The sequence below is a fragment of the Anopheles coustani genome, chromosome 2, assembly GCF_943734705.1.
Source record: "Anopheles coustani chromosome 2, idAnoCousDA_361_x.2, whole genome shotgun sequence".
NCBI classification, from domain to species: Eukaryota; Metazoa; Arthropoda; class Insecta; order Diptera; family Culicidae; genus Anopheles; species Anopheles coustani.
In genome coordinates, this window is record NC_071289.1 from 4,798,441 (window position 1) to 4,816,266 (window position 17,826).

The window sequence follows — 17,826 nt, forward strand, 5'->3', positions numbered from 1 at the left end:
CCCCGCGCGACGGGACGGACACGGCAAGGACATCCGGTGTTATCGATTTTCTGTATGTCCGGTTATTTTTATCAAACTCCGCCGAGTCCCCGAGTAGCACGCCGTCGTAGAATGTAACATTTGACCTTTGTTGATCCTTCCATCCGCCGATTGGCATCGAGTAGAAACGCTTCTTATCCTCCAATTTCCTCCAGAGAAACATTTTATCCATTTTAATACCGACGGAGGAGACGCGCATCGGTCTCGATACGACGAAGCCACTTAGGAAAGGCGGCAACCAGACGGGGCTGGTCGGAAGATACACCCTGGGCCCCGGGTGCGTGATGGGTTCAATTAATGGTTTGATGGATGTTTTTCGTCAGTCAGGGGCACTTACCTAAAAAGAGATAAAAGCAAAGGAAAGGGGGAATTATTACGAGTTTTCTTGACGTGCCGTTGAGGCTATCGTTGCTATCTGGAAGAGAATGAGTTGTTCTTATTTGCTGATGAAGGAATTTCCAAAGAATTGTTCATCAACACTGAATGATGACCATCGATTAGGATTTAACTGTGTTTACCTTTGACATATTAAAAAAAAGATAAACGTCTTCAACTCAAGAGGAAATTCAAAAACTCGAGAGGAAAACCCCTATTTTCACTGCCATGCCATGCAAACCCAAGCTCAACTGCCTTATGGTTCTAGAAACATGACTTGAAATGAAACTCAACACAAAGTGTATTGACTTCACGTCAAAGTTCAACGTTCTCCCTTTTCCTTGAAGGTAGGAAAATGAGGAGGCACGAACAAGAAATACGTCGTCTGCGTTGCAGGCATTCAGGTCCCACCCCGCGATCGGCATCGGCCACGTTTCCCACGATCCCACGACGCCCGATCGCCCGAGCAGGATCATTCAACTTTGCGAAATATCGAACAAAAAACAGGATCCCCGAGACGCGCGCTTCTTTAGAAGAGTATCATACCAGAACAAGAGAAAGGCGGGAACAAAATTACACGGAGCATAGGAGCCCAAAAACAAAGCGAAAATTGCAAACTACCACACACAGTCAAGCCCAAGTGCATCGTCGCCGTCGTGTGCATGCACCAATGCATCTTGGGGCCAAAAGAGAACCAGCACAAGTCTGTTGCATTTCGTATGCTTCACCCTTTCGGGTTCAAGGTACCCCAGAGGATCGCGCCGCGAAAGAGTATGGGTGAACAGCTTAGGGGTTTGAATGATTGAAACCTGTGGCATTTCAAAGTTTTGTGAATGCATGCGTCAATTAGAACGCATTGTTTCGTTTTAAGGATCACGTATCGAGATCGTGAAGCTGAACAAGATGAAACACTATCTGATTCTTTCAAGATATTCAAGATCTTGAACAGACAATGTTCCGGAAATTGATATGCTCGAAGTTTTTTTTTTAATATCAAAATCATGCACATTAATTAAGTCTGAATTTATTAGCGAAATCAATGTTAGAAATTAAAGCAATCGTAAAACAACCTCCAACAATCTCTCAAAGCAACTCTCCCTCAAGATCACGATCATAGAGGCCTCTTGAAATGCTTGAAATATGAATGCTCCAGAATTTTTGGCAATCAACCAAACAACCAGATCGTTGCTCCGACAAATCACAAGATCGTTGCTCCAACGTTCCTTGCGTTTTTCGAACCCCTGCCCATGTCCGTGCGGTCCGTGAGTGATGTGATCTTCGTTTTCCACAAACCATTGCTTTATTCTTTTCCACTTTAATGCAAAGGAGAACACAGCGCACCACAGGAAGAGGGAAGCTCGCTCGATGGAACATGTTGCAAAAATAAAGAACAAGAAAAACAACGCAGGACAATGACCTGGCTCAAGGTTACCCCCCTCTCCCGGGACGGCATTTGTGTTTGAATTTTCTTCCCTTACCATTGCACGCATCGGGAAGGGTTCATTCGCATGCTTTTTCCATCCCGGTTTGGGTCGACGATCGCGCAAAATTGCACCAACATGGAGGGGGAGGAGTTGAGGGCCGGGCGGAACATATGAGAATGCTTTGTATTCCAGCAGCGGCACGGCGAACCTCTGGGCAAGGAATGTAATGCTAGCTAGTCGCCGTACAAAGACACTTCCGGTAGCATCTCGCGTTTGCGTATGAACGTTAATACCGCCGACAAACCAACCGCACGCACCATGTGGAAGGAGGGGGAAGGGGCAGACACGGGTTCAACGGTCTTCTGCCAGGTTTTTTGGAAAGACCTTTTTCCATCAAAGGCCTGAAATTGAGTTTAATTTGGGGCTGGGAAGTAGAGAGGCAGACAGCAGAGATCGCAATCGTCTGGGCCAGTTTTTGGTTGAAATTTAATCTGTACAGTGCGTTTCAAATAATGCTCACTACCTCAAAACGTGGATCATTCGAATGTTTCTGAAAAAATGAGCATGAATGTTATATTAGATGCCGAAAATGAAATTATTTTGAAACCATACAATTTACTCACGAAATATTTTATTCAACAGACAAACCCACAATTCAGCTAGAGACTGGCTCTTTTTTGAGACACACTGTTCCGATCTTTTCGTAAAAAGGGGAATCAATTTTGCAACGATTTTGCCCGTCGCTATTCGCGCGCCGCTGAAATTTAGAAGGGGTCGCGACGGAACGCATTCGTCCGGGGTTTTTCAAACGAAACAGAAAGGTTGGTCGGTCCAGCCTTTCGACAGGGGAACAGGAGGCCTGTGTCCTCTGTCTAGACGTATAAAAAATGCTGTAACGTTAACCGGAGGGGAACGCATGGAAAGCTGAGAACGCTGGACCGAAAGTGTGCAAAATAAAATAGGGGGAAAAGGCGACAAAATCGTGGCCGGGGTTCATCATTATTCCAGATGCAGATCCGGGAAGCTACGAGTGCAACGGAGGGGTTAGTGTATACAGGACGCACCATGTGGCTCTTTTTCTATGGTGGATTGAATCCTAATGAGAAATTACATCAGGGGACGGTAAATGTCATACACATATGAACCGAACCATTCCGATCGATACGATCATAAATTGATTAAATTTCACCCGATGTTCTTCTATTTGAACCACCTTATTTGATTTGACAAATTTTAAAAAGGTTTGAGTACAAAATTAAAAATCTTCCGATTAAATATAAACGTTTTAATAACGCCAAGGGATTTGTTTATGTAGAAATAGTCGATGTGATGATCGAATGTACCATTGGAAGTGCATATAAATCATTTCAAACTGGTCCCACATTGCCTAACAAACATCTACCCACGAATTGAACTTCTGGATGACGCAATTTGGGTTGTTTAGTTTTCACCATGATATTCTTCCCATCTCCCCGCACAAAAGCATGCATTAATGGTATGACATTGGTACAGCAAAACCGAACACGATCTTTGGTGACACATGCAACGTTCGCGAACGAAACAATTTATCACACATGCCATCCTATCCTATTCTTGGAACTGGTAAATCACAAAACTCCCTCCTCCCTTGCCGGCGCCATTTAACATGTTTGGACCGGAATATTGCGAAGGAATTGCATCAGCCGATTGGGCCGAATGTTTATCGAAAGTAAACAACATAACTGGAGAGTATGGTTCCAGAGAAGAACATATTATTGTGCACTGTGAAATTCTTCTACAGACTTTCCGATGGTGTTTTATTCAATAAACACTATAACATGTTGATATACAGTCCGACGAGTCGTGCGAGGCTTTGCCTATGGGCAATTTCATATGGCTCAGAATTCAGAAGAGAATAACTTAACAACTGAACAAATGCGTTTCCAAACGCTTGAGCATGATTATAGCACCGAGCCACCTTCAGCGGGAAGGACCTGTTTGAATCGATATCAATTCCAACGCCCTTCATTCACTCCCACACATCACCAAACAAGGCCCTATTCTGTCCCGTCCTGCCCATAAACTCTGCTCCTCCACCACCAGTCGGTAGATGGATATTGTTGCGTTCAACAACTGGAAACCTCCGCGCTCTGGGGTCCGCTCCGGGGGCGCAGCCCAAGAAGTGTAGGGTCCGGATTTGGAGCAAATTGCAAAATAGAAAGCTGGAAGGACGACCCAACACACAACCAACCAACCAGCAAAGCAAGCGCGGTTGAGGTTCTGCACAAATGTAGGACACGGTACGATAGTTTTCCCTCCTCTGGAACTGATACACGATCGCCAGGTGGAGTTTAGAGTTGGCTCGCTCGCTCGCGGAAAATGTTAGCAAACACCGGCCGTTCTTTGTTCTCCCTTCGCTCGCGGATCAGTAGGCGGTGGTGGAAAACTCGCCTCGCGGAGAAGCGGGTACAGACATTCCATTTCAATTTTCTGCTGTTCTCATTTTTCCCTTCAGAGTCCACACCGCCGACTCGCGTTCATAAACTATTCCGATGCTTAACCGGAAAAGCGTGGGGCAGGGAGGTAGGTAGGAAGGTTCATTGCCTTCAGCTGGTCTAAATATAACGTACAGCCGTGCATCGAAAATGGGTTTACGTGAGGTCCAAAGAAATATCATTCCAAGCGGTCTTCGGGGCGTTCAAACCAGTTGGAGTCTTGAAGGAAACTATGCCTCCTAGGATCGATAATACACTAAACAAATAGAAGAAAACCAACGATGGGAAATTTTACCCTCAATATCTTACGGTGGGGGACTGGAACCTTTTTTCCCCAAAAAGGTTTTACAACCTTAGAATACTGCCCTGAGGAGGTTCGGTGGAACGACCAAGAAATATGCTCCACCGGTTTTGTGACGCGCTCCAGACGGGCGAGACACACCCACAAGTGCATAATAAATTTATTCCATCGTCCGCACGGTGCTGTTTCGCGATTGTGTTCGTGTTTGTGCGAATTGTGGGGTGTAACACGCGGCACAACTCGTGACCAAATTGCTCACAACCACACGGAGCTAAACCAATAGACCGTGCACATAACGAAGGGCAAGGAACGTGCACGAGTTTTTTTTTCTCTACTGTGCATTTTCCATCGCAAATAATTGGTTTCAATTGCGTCGAGTGTCAAAGGGACAGTGTCAAGAGCAAACTATTTTTTTCATTTCGATGAAACTGTAGCAAGTACGCGTTGGTTTTAACGGTGCAAAACATTTGAAGGATTCTGTTATCAACTGGGGATTGAAATTACGCCACCTGAACGAGTGTGAAATCCTCCCTCCCAAAGAGGGTGTGCAACGTGACCGACGGTTCCAACAAACCTAACCTTCATACGTACCACCATAAATACGATGGTCATGAGGGCCAGGGCACGTTGTGGCAATGCAATGTCTGGTGCCCATTTGAGTGCGCTATCGTTTTTTTTCCATTCGAACGAATTATATAGAATTCGTTCGGGTGGCGCCAACGCGAATGGAGAAGAATGGGGGGGGGGGGGTAGCGATTTCCAACACATGTGACGCCAACTATTCCCACGGTTTGCAGCAGCAAAGGCACAGGTGGAAAGGCCACACACGTACTATTCGTAGAATCTTCTCGCCATGTCGGGTGATTTTTGAAGGAAAATAAGGTTTCATTTCTAGGGCATCTACGGGAAAGATTTAAGAACGACATGGTTATGAATGTGATACTTACCACTAAAGCCATACACATTGAATTAGCGATTATAACGGATTGGAACCGCGTTAACTGCCGCTGAAGAAGACACGAGCGTCGCCGCCGAAGACAGCAACGCCACAAAGGTACGGGACGAAACAGGATGCGTGTGAAGAAGTGGATCAGGCTTCTTCCCTGATGGTATTTAACTTCGGTTTTTAATCTACTCCTCTTAGCAAATCCTTCGCTTCACGTTCACGTACACGTTCTCACACACTTAGTTAAAAGAAGCGATAGTCAACACGAAACTGACGTGACTACCAACCCTGCTTGTATTTCGCAATGCTGCCACTTTCATGCACTTTCACCAGGACCCTGTGATTGCACTTTGGCTGCCACGGCGCGAGAAAAGAAAGCCGAACACTTCTGTTGTCGACGACGGTGCACTGCTGGTTTGGTAGCCTTTACAACTTTAAGACTTTTTGCTGCTTTTCAAAGTAAGCTGCTGGTAGGTTAATTCCAAAGTTGGCCTCAACTTTCTTTGCTTTCTCCAACGGAGGATTCTACTGCCGAGTCGCGGAGGAAAACACACGCCCCGACGAAGGAGGTGGTGAAGATGAAGACTGACAACGTTGACAAAGGGTGATGCTTACGCACACACACATCCAGACACAGGCGCACGCAAAACTCGCACTACTGAACGCACACGACCGCGACGCGTCAGTCTACGATGCAAAGCTCTTTCTCTTATTCTTCTTCTTCCACTACGCGACACAGCACTTTTTTGGTAGCTGCTGCTTTTTTTTTGGCAGCTCCGCAGCAGATGATGATAAAGAGCACACACCACACACACGGCAGACTATTTTTCGACAATGGCGGCAAGCACTCCTCTTTTTGGAAATGTGCTCTGCTTCACACTGCGTTGATTTCCACAGGATTCTTGCGATTCCCGTCGGAAACTGCTCACGAAATCACACACGCCTCCAACTTTGGACCACGGGACTCGTAATTCCTGCCTGTGGGTCGTCGGTACACTTTCCCCGCCGTAGGATGGTGAATTGGATATTTTTCCTTCTTTTTTGAACGCCCAAAAAAGAACACGTCGATGATGCGAGAACCACCAATTCAACGTCGCTTTAAGGATGCAGATATTCGGAGCGAAATTCCTTTTTTTAAGATCATACGGACACACGCTTCTCTGCCTTCCACATTAACCATCCACTTGGGCTTTCAAAAGATTACTGAACTTGATGGACTATAAATCGGGATTCGGAAGATTCGAAGATTCGAAGACTTGATTCGACTACTTGATTGACTTTTCAAACCTGAATCCCCCGTCGGTTGCGTTTGCTATCTACACTGTAGTGCTATCGAAGGGTTGGACGTGTTAAATGCAAAGGAAAATTAGCTTGAGGTTGGTTTGAAAGGAATCTTTTCAAACATGTTTCATGTGAAACCATACAGCACTATATGCCCATCTCACTCTCTCTCACCTGAGATACACAATTTCAAACAAAAAAAATGGGTTTCCGTTTGAATAACTGATAATTTGTAATTTTTAGTTGTTCAAAAGTGTTTCGGCATTCAATGAGTTTGAAGATTATCGCAAACTTGTTAACGTTACGTATTTGTGATATTTTACGGTGAAAGAATCACAATTAAATGGCATTTTCAAACCAACGTTACCAAGGAGATGTAGTTTCAGGTTGGTGCGGTTTTCCAGTTTTCCACAATATTGCGTGTTTGGTTTTAAACCGGCTTACAATATTGAGACATAATACGCAATAGTTGGACAGTTAAATCTAATACTGTCGAGTGAAAAATCCCAAAGCCATAAGTTTTCTAGTGCAAAAGGAGATGAATATTTTTTCTATGATACCTCCTGCTTACATCCGCTTTACATCTGCTTGGTTAAAATTGCATGTCATCATATGATGGAACTGGAATTCCATTTAATCGGATAAATCCTCATAATGTTTCTTCTAATAATTTGCTGGGGTGTTTATCAGTAAATCGATATTTCGGAATGCTAAACAAAATTGCCATACCAAATTACGTCATAGATTCATTCTGCTCGCGTAGTTCCGAGTGGAGATAAAAAGTTAGCGCATTCGTCATCGAAAAAAAACTTGTGAATTGATTGCGTAGCAATGTGGCAGCATGAACACGTGCTAGAAAAACATAACCGATGTCAACTACGTGACAGGAAGTAGAACGCAGTCGCTCGACTTCAATTTTGCGTAATAACATTTTTCCTTATGACGTAGCAAGCAGCATGTGATTAGTCATCACGTGGCTAGTGAGGTTTTCCACCAGTTTTTCATCTGAGTCATCAAGCCTGTTTGGTATGAGTATTTCGTACGGATTGCACCAACAGGTGGCAGCCTAAAGTATAACAAAATTTGTATAATCATGGACAACAAATGGTCAAAGTCATCAAGAATATGCATGCACAAGAAAATAACGAACAAATTTATCATCAAAACAAACCACTTTTACGCAAATTTGCTTTTCTGTATTTAATGTTCACGTTTGTTAAAAATAAGAGTAACTAAGTATTCTCAGCGCCGGTTGCTTGCAATAATCGTTCCTCCCGACGTCCGGATGTGGATGAAGCGGATGGAGCTCGTCTATTTGTTGGTTAGAGAACATGCCCTTTTTTGAATTTCATTTAAGTGTCTTCCTAAGTAGCGCAAATACCAAATGCTGCGGGTTGATAGCGCTCTTCCTGTAGCTTGCCAAACGAAAGCTCGATTGATAATTGACAATATTTCAAAAATTCGTTATTACGAATGGAGCAACCGATCATAGTTGGCGCTCCCACGTCGTTCCGAAGCTTCCGGCAAGATGTCCTTTTTTTGTTTTATGTGTTTTGTTGAAGGAATTTTCTTTTTCTTTTTTTGAACTGCTAAAAGACACATTTGCTATGTGATTTCACATTGGGAACATTCGAATTGTAATGCACATGAGATTTCTTATTATATTTACCTTATACCCACGGAATACGGGCACTGAGTTGAGTAAGGTTAACATCGATTAGATCAAAATGCAAATGACTATTTCTTCAGGACAGGAGGCAACTTTTGGAGAGCAGTTCATAGAAACAAATAGTTTGCATGTTTCTATTACACTTTTATACATTTTACTCTTATTTTCACTGCACGATATGTATGTCTTTGATGAGCGTTTGCGTGAGGATCCATTTTGTAGGTTTTACGATGAATTTTGTTTTACGGTGAAAGTATTAAGAATTCGACCCATACAAGGGATGTAAAGTGGATTTCGAAACTCCTTCTAGTTTTACTGGGCTCGAAGAATTTGAACAATGTAACTGTTGTACAATTGAAACCATTTTCAATCATTTCTTGAAAATGAAAGCAAATTTACCGTTGCGTAACACTTCCTATCGAATTGGTAAAACATTTTCCAACTCTACTAGATGGAGCAAAATGTGGAAAAAATCTAATGACCACCGTCGGGCGGTCTGGTTCTACAGCCAAAATTTCTAACAATCTTGCGGGATTTGTTTTATTTAAACTCACCAAAACAGACCGTGAGATAAATGTTTGCCGAAGGGATGTAACTCCATGTAAATGCTAACGCATCAAGAAAAAATGCACGTCCTAACGAATGGTGAGATAAAACTATACTATTTTAGCGATGTTGTTAGCCGAACCGGGTAAAAGGAACCTAGCAATGAAACTATTTGGTTTCAAAGAGCAACATGATTTTCGAAACACTGATACTAACTCTCTACTGTGTTTTTGATTTAAACAATCTACCAAAATGTATCGGGCATCAGCAATTATTCACAAGATATAAATTTGTATGTTCTAGATAACGAACGGCTATTGCATACCGTTCCAAATCCTGCGCCTCAAAACATCCTTGAATACGATTTTAATTTCGAAACGTGAAGTTAGGGTAGTTAATTTAAATGTAAAACTGCAAAATTACTATAAATTTGATGCTGCATACGTCACGGCTAGTGCAATACATTCAACTAAATAAAAAGCCTGAAATTCTATTCCTGATTTGACACGTCCAAGATAAACTGTCTCCGCCCATTCTCATACCAAACCGTTCCATCCAAACACGAATCCAACACTACAAAATCTCTTCCCTTTTTCGCTTCTTCTGCCTTTCTTCGCCATCTTTTGCTCTCCATTTCACTAACAAGTAATTGCCTTAGTCCTTAGTATTCTACCCCACGCACTGCAATGGACTATGTTTAAATTCTCACAGCTCCAGAGGTTTCCCACATCGTACCACATGAAAGGCCAACGTACAGTAATGCACCACATGACGGTGCATTCATTTCTTCGTTTAAAATCGACACCACCTTCGGAAGCCTTGGAACGTCCCTCCCTCCTCTCACTTCCGGAAGAGTTAAGCAAGTTAAGTTCCAACAACTGGGCCAACTGTGAATGCCTTCGGGGTTTCACTCGGAATGGGATTGATTCGATTATCTACGTCTACATACGCTGTATCAGTTTCTAAATGAAAGCCAATACCTATTATGGTGATTCGAAGTATAAGTGCCTGGGAGAGGGTACATATAACGGACATGAGGAGGATGGACAGTGGTAATAGGCACGCAGACGTGCACGGAAGGTAGCTTTTGTAAAGGGGGTTTGTATTTATTTATGGGTTTGGTGGCGTCTGTGTTTGCTTTCTATAAATGTTCTACATTAAAATATAGCATTTTAAACAACATACTTTTAAACGATCACTACTGTAGTGTCACTAGAAACGGTCGTCCCCAACATTTGGGTCGGGAAGGCCCGCCGGTACTTGTACGAACTGCTCGCACAGTTTCTGGGCTCGATTGGAACCCTTGGATTAGTTCGTTTTTAGCATTTTATTTTTCTTTTTTTTAGCAAATTCGACCTAATCTAAATAATTCTGCCCTACCTTACGCACGCTCGCGGATATCTTCTTTTCACCTCCTCCACACATTACACTCCATTCCCTCCCCCGTTGTACATCATTTTACTAAAATTGCTTTCTTATCACCCTTCCCACCCTGCATGCTTCTATCACTCGTGCCTACCTTTCGAATCCACGACAAGCTGGCTAAACATTCCACACCTTCTCACAGTCCGACACGCCGTTTTGCTAATAGTTTTATATAAAAATATTGTTTTATGTTACTTTATCGTTAGACTTTTATACACTTGTTTCATCCGCAGGACAATCTTATGGTGACCAGACGACGAGTGACATTGCCGTCGTTTTCTTCGCACATATGCCTTGCCACTTTTCCCCCCACATTTACCTCAAACGGATCTCCGTATTAGTATTGCTATTACTTGTGTTTAACTATACATCTTCAGTTCAGTCCATCGGTTTGTATTGGGTTTTGTCTCCTGAAAGCCTTTTTATATTTTTGTTGTGTTTTCCTTTGACACGCGCTACTTTTGCTGTTCCTCGAATGAGAATATCTTAACTTTCCGGAGTGGAAGGACATTATCGTATCGGCGAAGGTAGACTGGAGAGGTTCCGAAGAATATAAAATTGGGCAATTAAAAAATGCAGAACCAATCTATGGTAGCTCAAAGTAAAATCTGCACCCATATTCATGCTGAAAGTGGGTATGAGCAGGCGGCCATCCGTCATTATTGAGTGCTTGTAACTGTAACAAAACTCCAGCTCCATACATTTTTAACAAGAAACCAACTGCCAAGTGGAAGATCACTCGGCTAGGAATAGTTTTATTTTCCAACCTATAAACCCTTTGTGACACAAACATGAAAAACCCTCCAAACAAATCGGAACCTTTCCTTCTCGAGAAGAACAGATCTTCTTTTGCTGAGCTTTTCTGCACCGTCCCATAAGCTTATTGCAATAAGTATGGCAGATTACTCAATACCTGCCGCCGTTAGCCGCAAACAGTATACACACCCGCGCTACCCCTCTTACGTACCATCTGGGAAGATCGGGCCACCGAATGGCCGAATAAATGCATCATCACCCGCGGGGCTCTCATGTTGGAAGCCGCCCGGTTCGACACGGCTAAACGTTGCCCGACGAAGACGAGGAAGGAGACGAGTGTGACGACGATGCGGACGAGGGGGACGACGGAGAGGAACAAGCCGGTTCCTCCGGCAGAACGGCATTCTTGTCGAGTAGCAGCTGAAGCGATTCCGGCTGGCCACTCATTACATCGGACGAGGACGCTAGACACGATCCTACTACCGCAGCACCAGAGGGAATCGATCCCCGGCCTACGAGAGACTCGTGCCCATCGACTTGGGCGGCCGATGAAAGTTTCCGCACGAGAGCACCCCCGCCGGTCACTCCGATCGGTTCGACCCCACCGCCGCAAGGTTGATAGCCACCGTACTTCAGATCCTTCGAGTTGGTACGCCGATGGCGCAGGATGCTATTCGAATCTTCAATCAACGATTTGATGCCACCCAGGATGCCACCCGAGCCTACTAAAGGACGGTCGCAAGACTGCTCGAGGTTGGACACGTTACTCGCCCCTCCAACGACCGTGGTAGACAAGTTCGCCGGTGCGAGGTTGAGCAGATTCAGATCACGCGAGTTGTTCCGCGAATGGCCCTTGCCGTACTTGGACTCCAGTTCCTCCGTGAGGTCACTGCTGTGCTGATTAAGCTTCATATTGTTCAATTTCGCAGCACCACTCACACCGCCAGCTCCACCAACGACGCTCGCATTGTTTTTCAGCACCACTGCCGCCACATCGTGCGAGAAGGAACTTTTCCGTGAGGAACCTCCGACACCACCCAGTGGTACACCACCCCCTCCGGTGGAGCTGAGGAACTTGTTGGCAATGTCGTTATCCAGCCGGATGATGACGTTGTTCGGTAGGAATGAAAACTCCTGCCCGTACGAATAATTGCGTGTGTGACGCTTCTTTTTCTGTCCCCCAACACCGCTTCCAGCACAGCTACTGCTGTAACCCAGCTTCACATGCTCCGGACCGGTGCCGGAGCCGGGTTTGAGGTGATTCAAAATGTACCGAATGTTACTCGCCCCACCGCCAGACGGAAGTGCTGGATGCTGCTGCTGCTGCTGGTCATTGTTGTGGTGCTGTAGTGCAATCCACCGACCGAGATGGCCACCGGAGGCCGACGATGTTCCACCGTGCTGCCGATGGTGTTGATCATTGTTATAGTCATGGGAGTTGTTGCGCGTGTGGTGGCGCATGAAGCGCTTCAGCTTCCAATCGTGCCCATCGACCTCCCGATTGGTGGCCGAGTTGCTGCGTTGAATTTTGATATCACAGGAATTGCTGCGGTAGTGCTTGCGTGCCGCCGCTGCCGGGGGTGGCAACCGGTAGGGTTGATGTGCGCCACCGTCGTCGTACCTACAAGAGAAAAGCATTTAATATTTTCAACAAAGTTTCTTCTTGATTTTTGTCTTTCATTCGATTGCACTTCGAACAGCCTTCTGGTTCAGATTCGATTCTTTGTATTCACATAAATATTCATTTGCTTGATTTCGAGGCTTTCGAGATACGATCTTGGCACAAATGACGCATGAGTTCACCGAAATGTATACGAGTTTACCTATACTCTAGCTGGATCGTTTTGGAATCGTTTCGCTGATGTCGGCTAGCAATGAGGATGCGTTTGTTGTTCTCTGCCAGCGTGTCGCCAGAAATGCATTCACCGTTGAACGGAATGGCTGCATTATCATCCAGTGCAGCTTTTTCTTCGAACACTACAAGACAAGACGATAAAAGAAGTGACGAAAAGCTTGCTTGACCACCGCGGCCCCGAGGAACATCTACTCACATTTATCTAGACTTATTATTGACCCAACGAGCTCGTTCGTCGAGAGTGGGTTCAACTTGTCCAGATTTTTCCGCCGTCTAACCAACCACCAGTCGATGATGAAGATAATCAAGGCAATGATTTTAATTGACGCACACAAGCCAACGTATCTGGAACAACAGGTAAGGTTGGAAAGGAAGGGTCATTTTATGTAACATCACCCCAATACAGTCCATTTCCCACCCTCTGGCATAAGTTAGCACTTACTTGTAACGGAATTTTTCTATGTCGTAAATCAAGCATCGGCCACCCTTCTCGCCGCACGTTGACTTCCACAGCAAGCAGGACGAATCGATCAGATTGCCGAACACGATCGGGGCCGGGATGTACCCGAACAGCCGGAAGATGACAAACTGCATACCGAGCGCAAAGGAACGTTCCTCCTCCGAGACGGATCTGAGTGAAGCGGGGAATACGGACCGTCATCAGTGCGTCGCTTTTGCGTGAGTAGTGGCAATTTTGCGCCACTACATTGTGATTACATATTTTCCAATACTGTGCACCCATCGTGATTGCAGCAGCAGCAGGAAATATGGAAATGTGAATCAAAATAAATACACGCTTACCTCAGCACAATCATAAGCAGCGGCATTTGCGTCGAGGCCACGACGAACGTCATGAAGAAGAGTAGTATCAGGAACGGGTAGATCGTGCGGCAGGGCGTATTGCAGACACCCGCTGTTGCCACCGGGATTACGGTGACTTCGGCAAAGTTTTCGTGCGCGTTCAGGGCCTGCGCCTGGGCACCTTCGGCTCCCTTGTACACACTGTTGGTGACGTTCGCTTGAACACCTGGTTGGGAACGATAGAGGTAGGAAGATGATTAAGGTCCCGATTGTTGATTTTCTTGTGTCGCACTAAGTGTGTGTCCCATACTCACAAGCACAGTTCGTGTAGTTCGAGCTGGACGAGAAAGCCGTGCACCCGGCATGGCAGGGGCTAAAATAAGTCAACCCATTATTGCCGCAAACCGGCTCGACGTCGTACATGTGACACTCGCAGCCAAAGTTGCAGGCGGCCGTCAGGTTCACCTGGAACGGTTCCACATTATGCACCGATCCGCTGCTGTTGTAGTACGGTATCGTCGTTCCAGCCATCTTGAGATTCTCACAGCCGAGGAAAAACAGCAGCCCATAGCAGGACAGGCAGACAAGGTTCGAAATGAGCACAAACTGGACCGCGCCCTTAGGTTTCAGCTGAAAGCGCTTCAGAATGCAGCCACCGACGAAGATGCCAATGCAGGCGCCCGGCACTGCAATCGAACCGGTAAACACGCTCGCTTGGCTCTTGCCCAAGCTGAACTGCGTCTCGAGGTACTTGGGCAGGAACACGACGAAACCGGACACAATCATCAGCTCCATGCACGCGCCAAGGCAGGTGACAATGTACACCGGGTTCGTCACCAGGCGCCACATCGACTGGGGAATGTCTGCAAACAAATATAAATACCACACAATTCGGAAATAGTTTTGATGGGCTTTGCCAGCATAAAACCTAACACCGTCATCCATTTTATTGCGTCCTTCAAAACGTACCTTTTATGTCCTGTCCATATCCGGTATCCTCGCCGGATTTAGCTTTTTGTGGACCAGTATTGGATTGACCACCGCTTTGTTGTTGCTGTTGCTGCTGCTGTTGTTGTTGGTGCTGACTCGGAAGGCTTCCTGTGTTGTGCTGGGGCGGCTGCTGCTGCTGCTGTTGCGAAAGATTTGGCTGCGAACGTGGTAAACTGCTCGAGTTGTTGGACGTTAATTGCTGCAGTTGAGGTAGCCGCTGTTCGGCAATGCGGATTTTCTTCTTCTCCCGCGTCAGCACCTATGTGGATGATGGGCGAAAAGTACGTCGGTCATAAGCCGGTGAATAATTGGACGGACGGGTGGTCCGCAATAATGCCGATTGGCTGATTGTTCACGCAGCAATACGCCACTCGTGCAATCCAGGATGGAGGGCCTGATTAACTTACCTTCGGGAAGGAGAAAAATGGTATCGCCACTATGATGAGCAGGATGCCGCACACCAGAAAGCCTCCCCACCACATGCCAACCCATCGGCGGTCGTCCGGATCTGCGAAAAGGACAGCAGGGAAGCAAGGGGTAATTTATTATGTTTACCGTAAAGAACAACGACCCGGGGGTGCGCGCCGCGTTGATCGTCAATTTCATTTATTGCGCTCAACCTGTTTGTCGTTCGGTCGCGCTGTCACATTTAGCCTCATTCACAAACGGCACTTACCGATATTGATGTCACTGCCGGAAAAGGAATCCATATGGAAGGACAACAGGTAGGCACCGAGAAGAAAGCCGAGCACTGGACCGAACGCCGCCATACTGTACATTGCACCTGTGGGAAAGATTGACGATGGAATCAAAATCCATTTCCGGTTGTACTAAATGTTGTACTAAAAGATTGATTGCTTACCAATATACATCGACGAACTCTCCTTGCGGACGTGATCGTCAACGTAGGTAGTTCCGAGGGTAAACAGCGGGCTTCCACCACCACCGAGCAGTATTTGTGCGATCACAAACAATATCACAGGCCCGAAGGTGGACGATTTGCTCTTGAGACAGTTGTCTCCCCTGGAGGAACAGCAGGAAACCAAAATTGTTAATTTCGTTTAGGACGAACGATCGATGATTCGAATGAACTATTACCTCAGATTGTGCGACGTCAGTGGTGGGTTCGAGAGGCTGTTCGAAAGCCGACCGAGTCCCATATCCTGCTCGCGCACCGACACCAACCGGCAGATGTTGTCGGACGTTTTATTGTCGATCATGATGCCCGGGTTCGCTTCACCGGTAAAGTGTGGCACCATGAACACGAGCGAACCGATGCCCATGATGACGGCACCTGACAAAAAGGAGGGGGAAAACCCATCGAATAAACCGTGACACACTGTGAGGGCTTTTCTGGTCTTTCATGGACGATTTCTTACCGATTCCGATCCAAACCGGAATGTGCCGTCGGCTACCGAGGTAGCTCACGAAGATGACCGTAATAACGTTGCCAATCTCGTAGCTTGACGCTATCAGCCCGGATAGGCTGGATGGTATCTCGAAGCGTTTCTCTATTGTCGTAATCACCGAGTTTATGTAGCCTGAGCTAAGGGCCTGCTGTAGTGTAACGAGGATGGACAGCAGGAGCACGAACACCTGAGTAAACAGAGAGAAAGGGTTTAGTGAAGGCACAGGTTGCTTGGATGGCCGGTGGATTCGCCTACCTTGATTCGCGCAAACTGCTGGACCGCCGATGGTCGACAGTTGAGGATGCCGCAGTCGCGCATATAGTCGTCGTTGATCAGCAGCACGTTCGGCAGTGGCTTCTCCCGGTCCATCATCACGCTGGCCGACGGTTGCCGACTGTGGCACTTGATGACGGTGTCCGCCGTGGCCGTCGCCGTTCCGCAGGTGGCCGTGGTCGTCGTGGTCGTGGCAGTGTTTACCGACATCGGCAGCGATTCCGACTCGGTGTCCTGGGGGATATCCGCACTGCTATCGTCGGTCTGCGCCTCCGAGTACAGTCCGGTCATGGCATACATTGATTCATTCCGTCTGCAAGCAAAGGTAAAAGTGTCAAACCAAATTGCATCTCCTTCTAAAAGTGGATTTTTGGAAACTAAAATAGCACCCACACACACACACACACCTTGGTATGGCAAAATGCTTGCGAGGAATAAGTTTCTCACCTGTGCCCTTTACGCTGTTGAGTGTCGGCCGTGCTGCTCGAGGTTGTCATTTTCGCGCTTGCCCAAAAATAACCAAACGCCAGCGCTTATCTGTGGCCCGTGCAGCGAAACTGATTGTGCCACCCCGGAAGCGGAAGTGTGCAAACGGAAAGACGACACACTACCGGCGGTCCGGTTTCGGGGCAGGAGGTTTGGGGACGATCAATTTTTTGTGAGACCGTTCGATAGAGCCAGCCAGTGGCGACGGTGACGGTGTCGGTGTTGGTTGTGGTGTCCAGTTAGGTGCTCCGGTACCATGTCTTCTCCGTCGGTGCTATCCTGCCTGGCATGGTTCGCGTTTCCTTCACGCAGCGAATTGTTCAAAGTTGACAACATAAAGAACTACATGTAGTTTATTATTTCCTGTCGAAAAGAGAGCGAGAGAGAGACGAAGAAGAAAATAATTAAAAAACTAAAAAGGGAAAAAAGAAGCAGTTTCTGCTTTCCTCAACATTATAGAAACATCACGGCAAAAGTGTTATAAAGAAAGGAAAACGGACGGGGGCAAGGAAAATGACACTTTTACTAATCGATTTTCCCATCGCAGCACCTGGGGCTTGCACAACACTCACACCCACACGCCATTACAACGGGCTGGTGGTGGCCAGGTGAATTGATTGGAAATAGAAAATGCAAACAGATCCAAATTAAACCACCATCAACAAGGGGCAGGAGGTCGCGCTGGTGCATAATTTACCCCGAGAAAGAGGTGATCGAAAGGAAAAACAGAAGGCAAGAGGATATTATCTCGCTGGGTGGCGCTTTGTGTGCCTGAC

The 17,826-nt window shown here is 46.2% G+C and overlaps 2 protein-coding genes across 3 annotated transcripts in view; both read right to left on the reverse strand.

Annotated features, from left to right (window-relative positions):
• LOC131266361 (PRL-1 phosphatase) overlaps positions 1 to 6,714 on the reverse strand; it is a 28,226-nt gene extending 21,512 nt beyond the window's left edge. Inside the window, exon 1 of one of the 2 annotated variants that reach the window (XM_058268847.1) lies at positions 5,561 to 6,714. The gene's annotated coding sequence lies outside the window, so the exon portion shown is untranslated. The remainder of the gene's footprint in view (positions 1 to 5,560) is intronic. The other variant, XM_058268848.1, reaches the window with a different exon arrangement.
• A 3,932-nt stretch (positions 6,715 to 10,646) lies between these two features.
• Positions 10,647 to 17,153, reverse strand: LOC131267558 (solute carrier organic anion transporter family member 4A1). Its single transcript, XM_058270465.1, has 14 exons — positions 17,012 to 17,153; positions 16,547 to 16,877; positions 16,262 to 16,478; positions 15,981 to 16,176; positions 15,745 to 15,905; positions 15,559 to 15,666; positions 15,290 to 15,390; positions 14,862 to 15,141; positions 14,207 to 14,755; positions 13,893 to 14,118; positions 13,534 to 13,722; positions 13,288 to 13,436; positions 13,060 to 13,213; positions 10,647 to 12,857 (listed from the first exon to the last, which is right to left on the reverse strand). The coding sequence occupies exons 1-14, from the start codon at positions 17,059 to 17,061 to the stop codon at positions 11,537 to 11,539; spliced, it is 4,032 nt and encodes a 1,343-aa protein (XP_058126448.1). The 5' UTR covers positions 17,062 to 17,153; the 3' UTR covers positions 10,647 to 11,536.
• Positions 17,154 to 17,826: the final 673 nt, after the last annotated feature.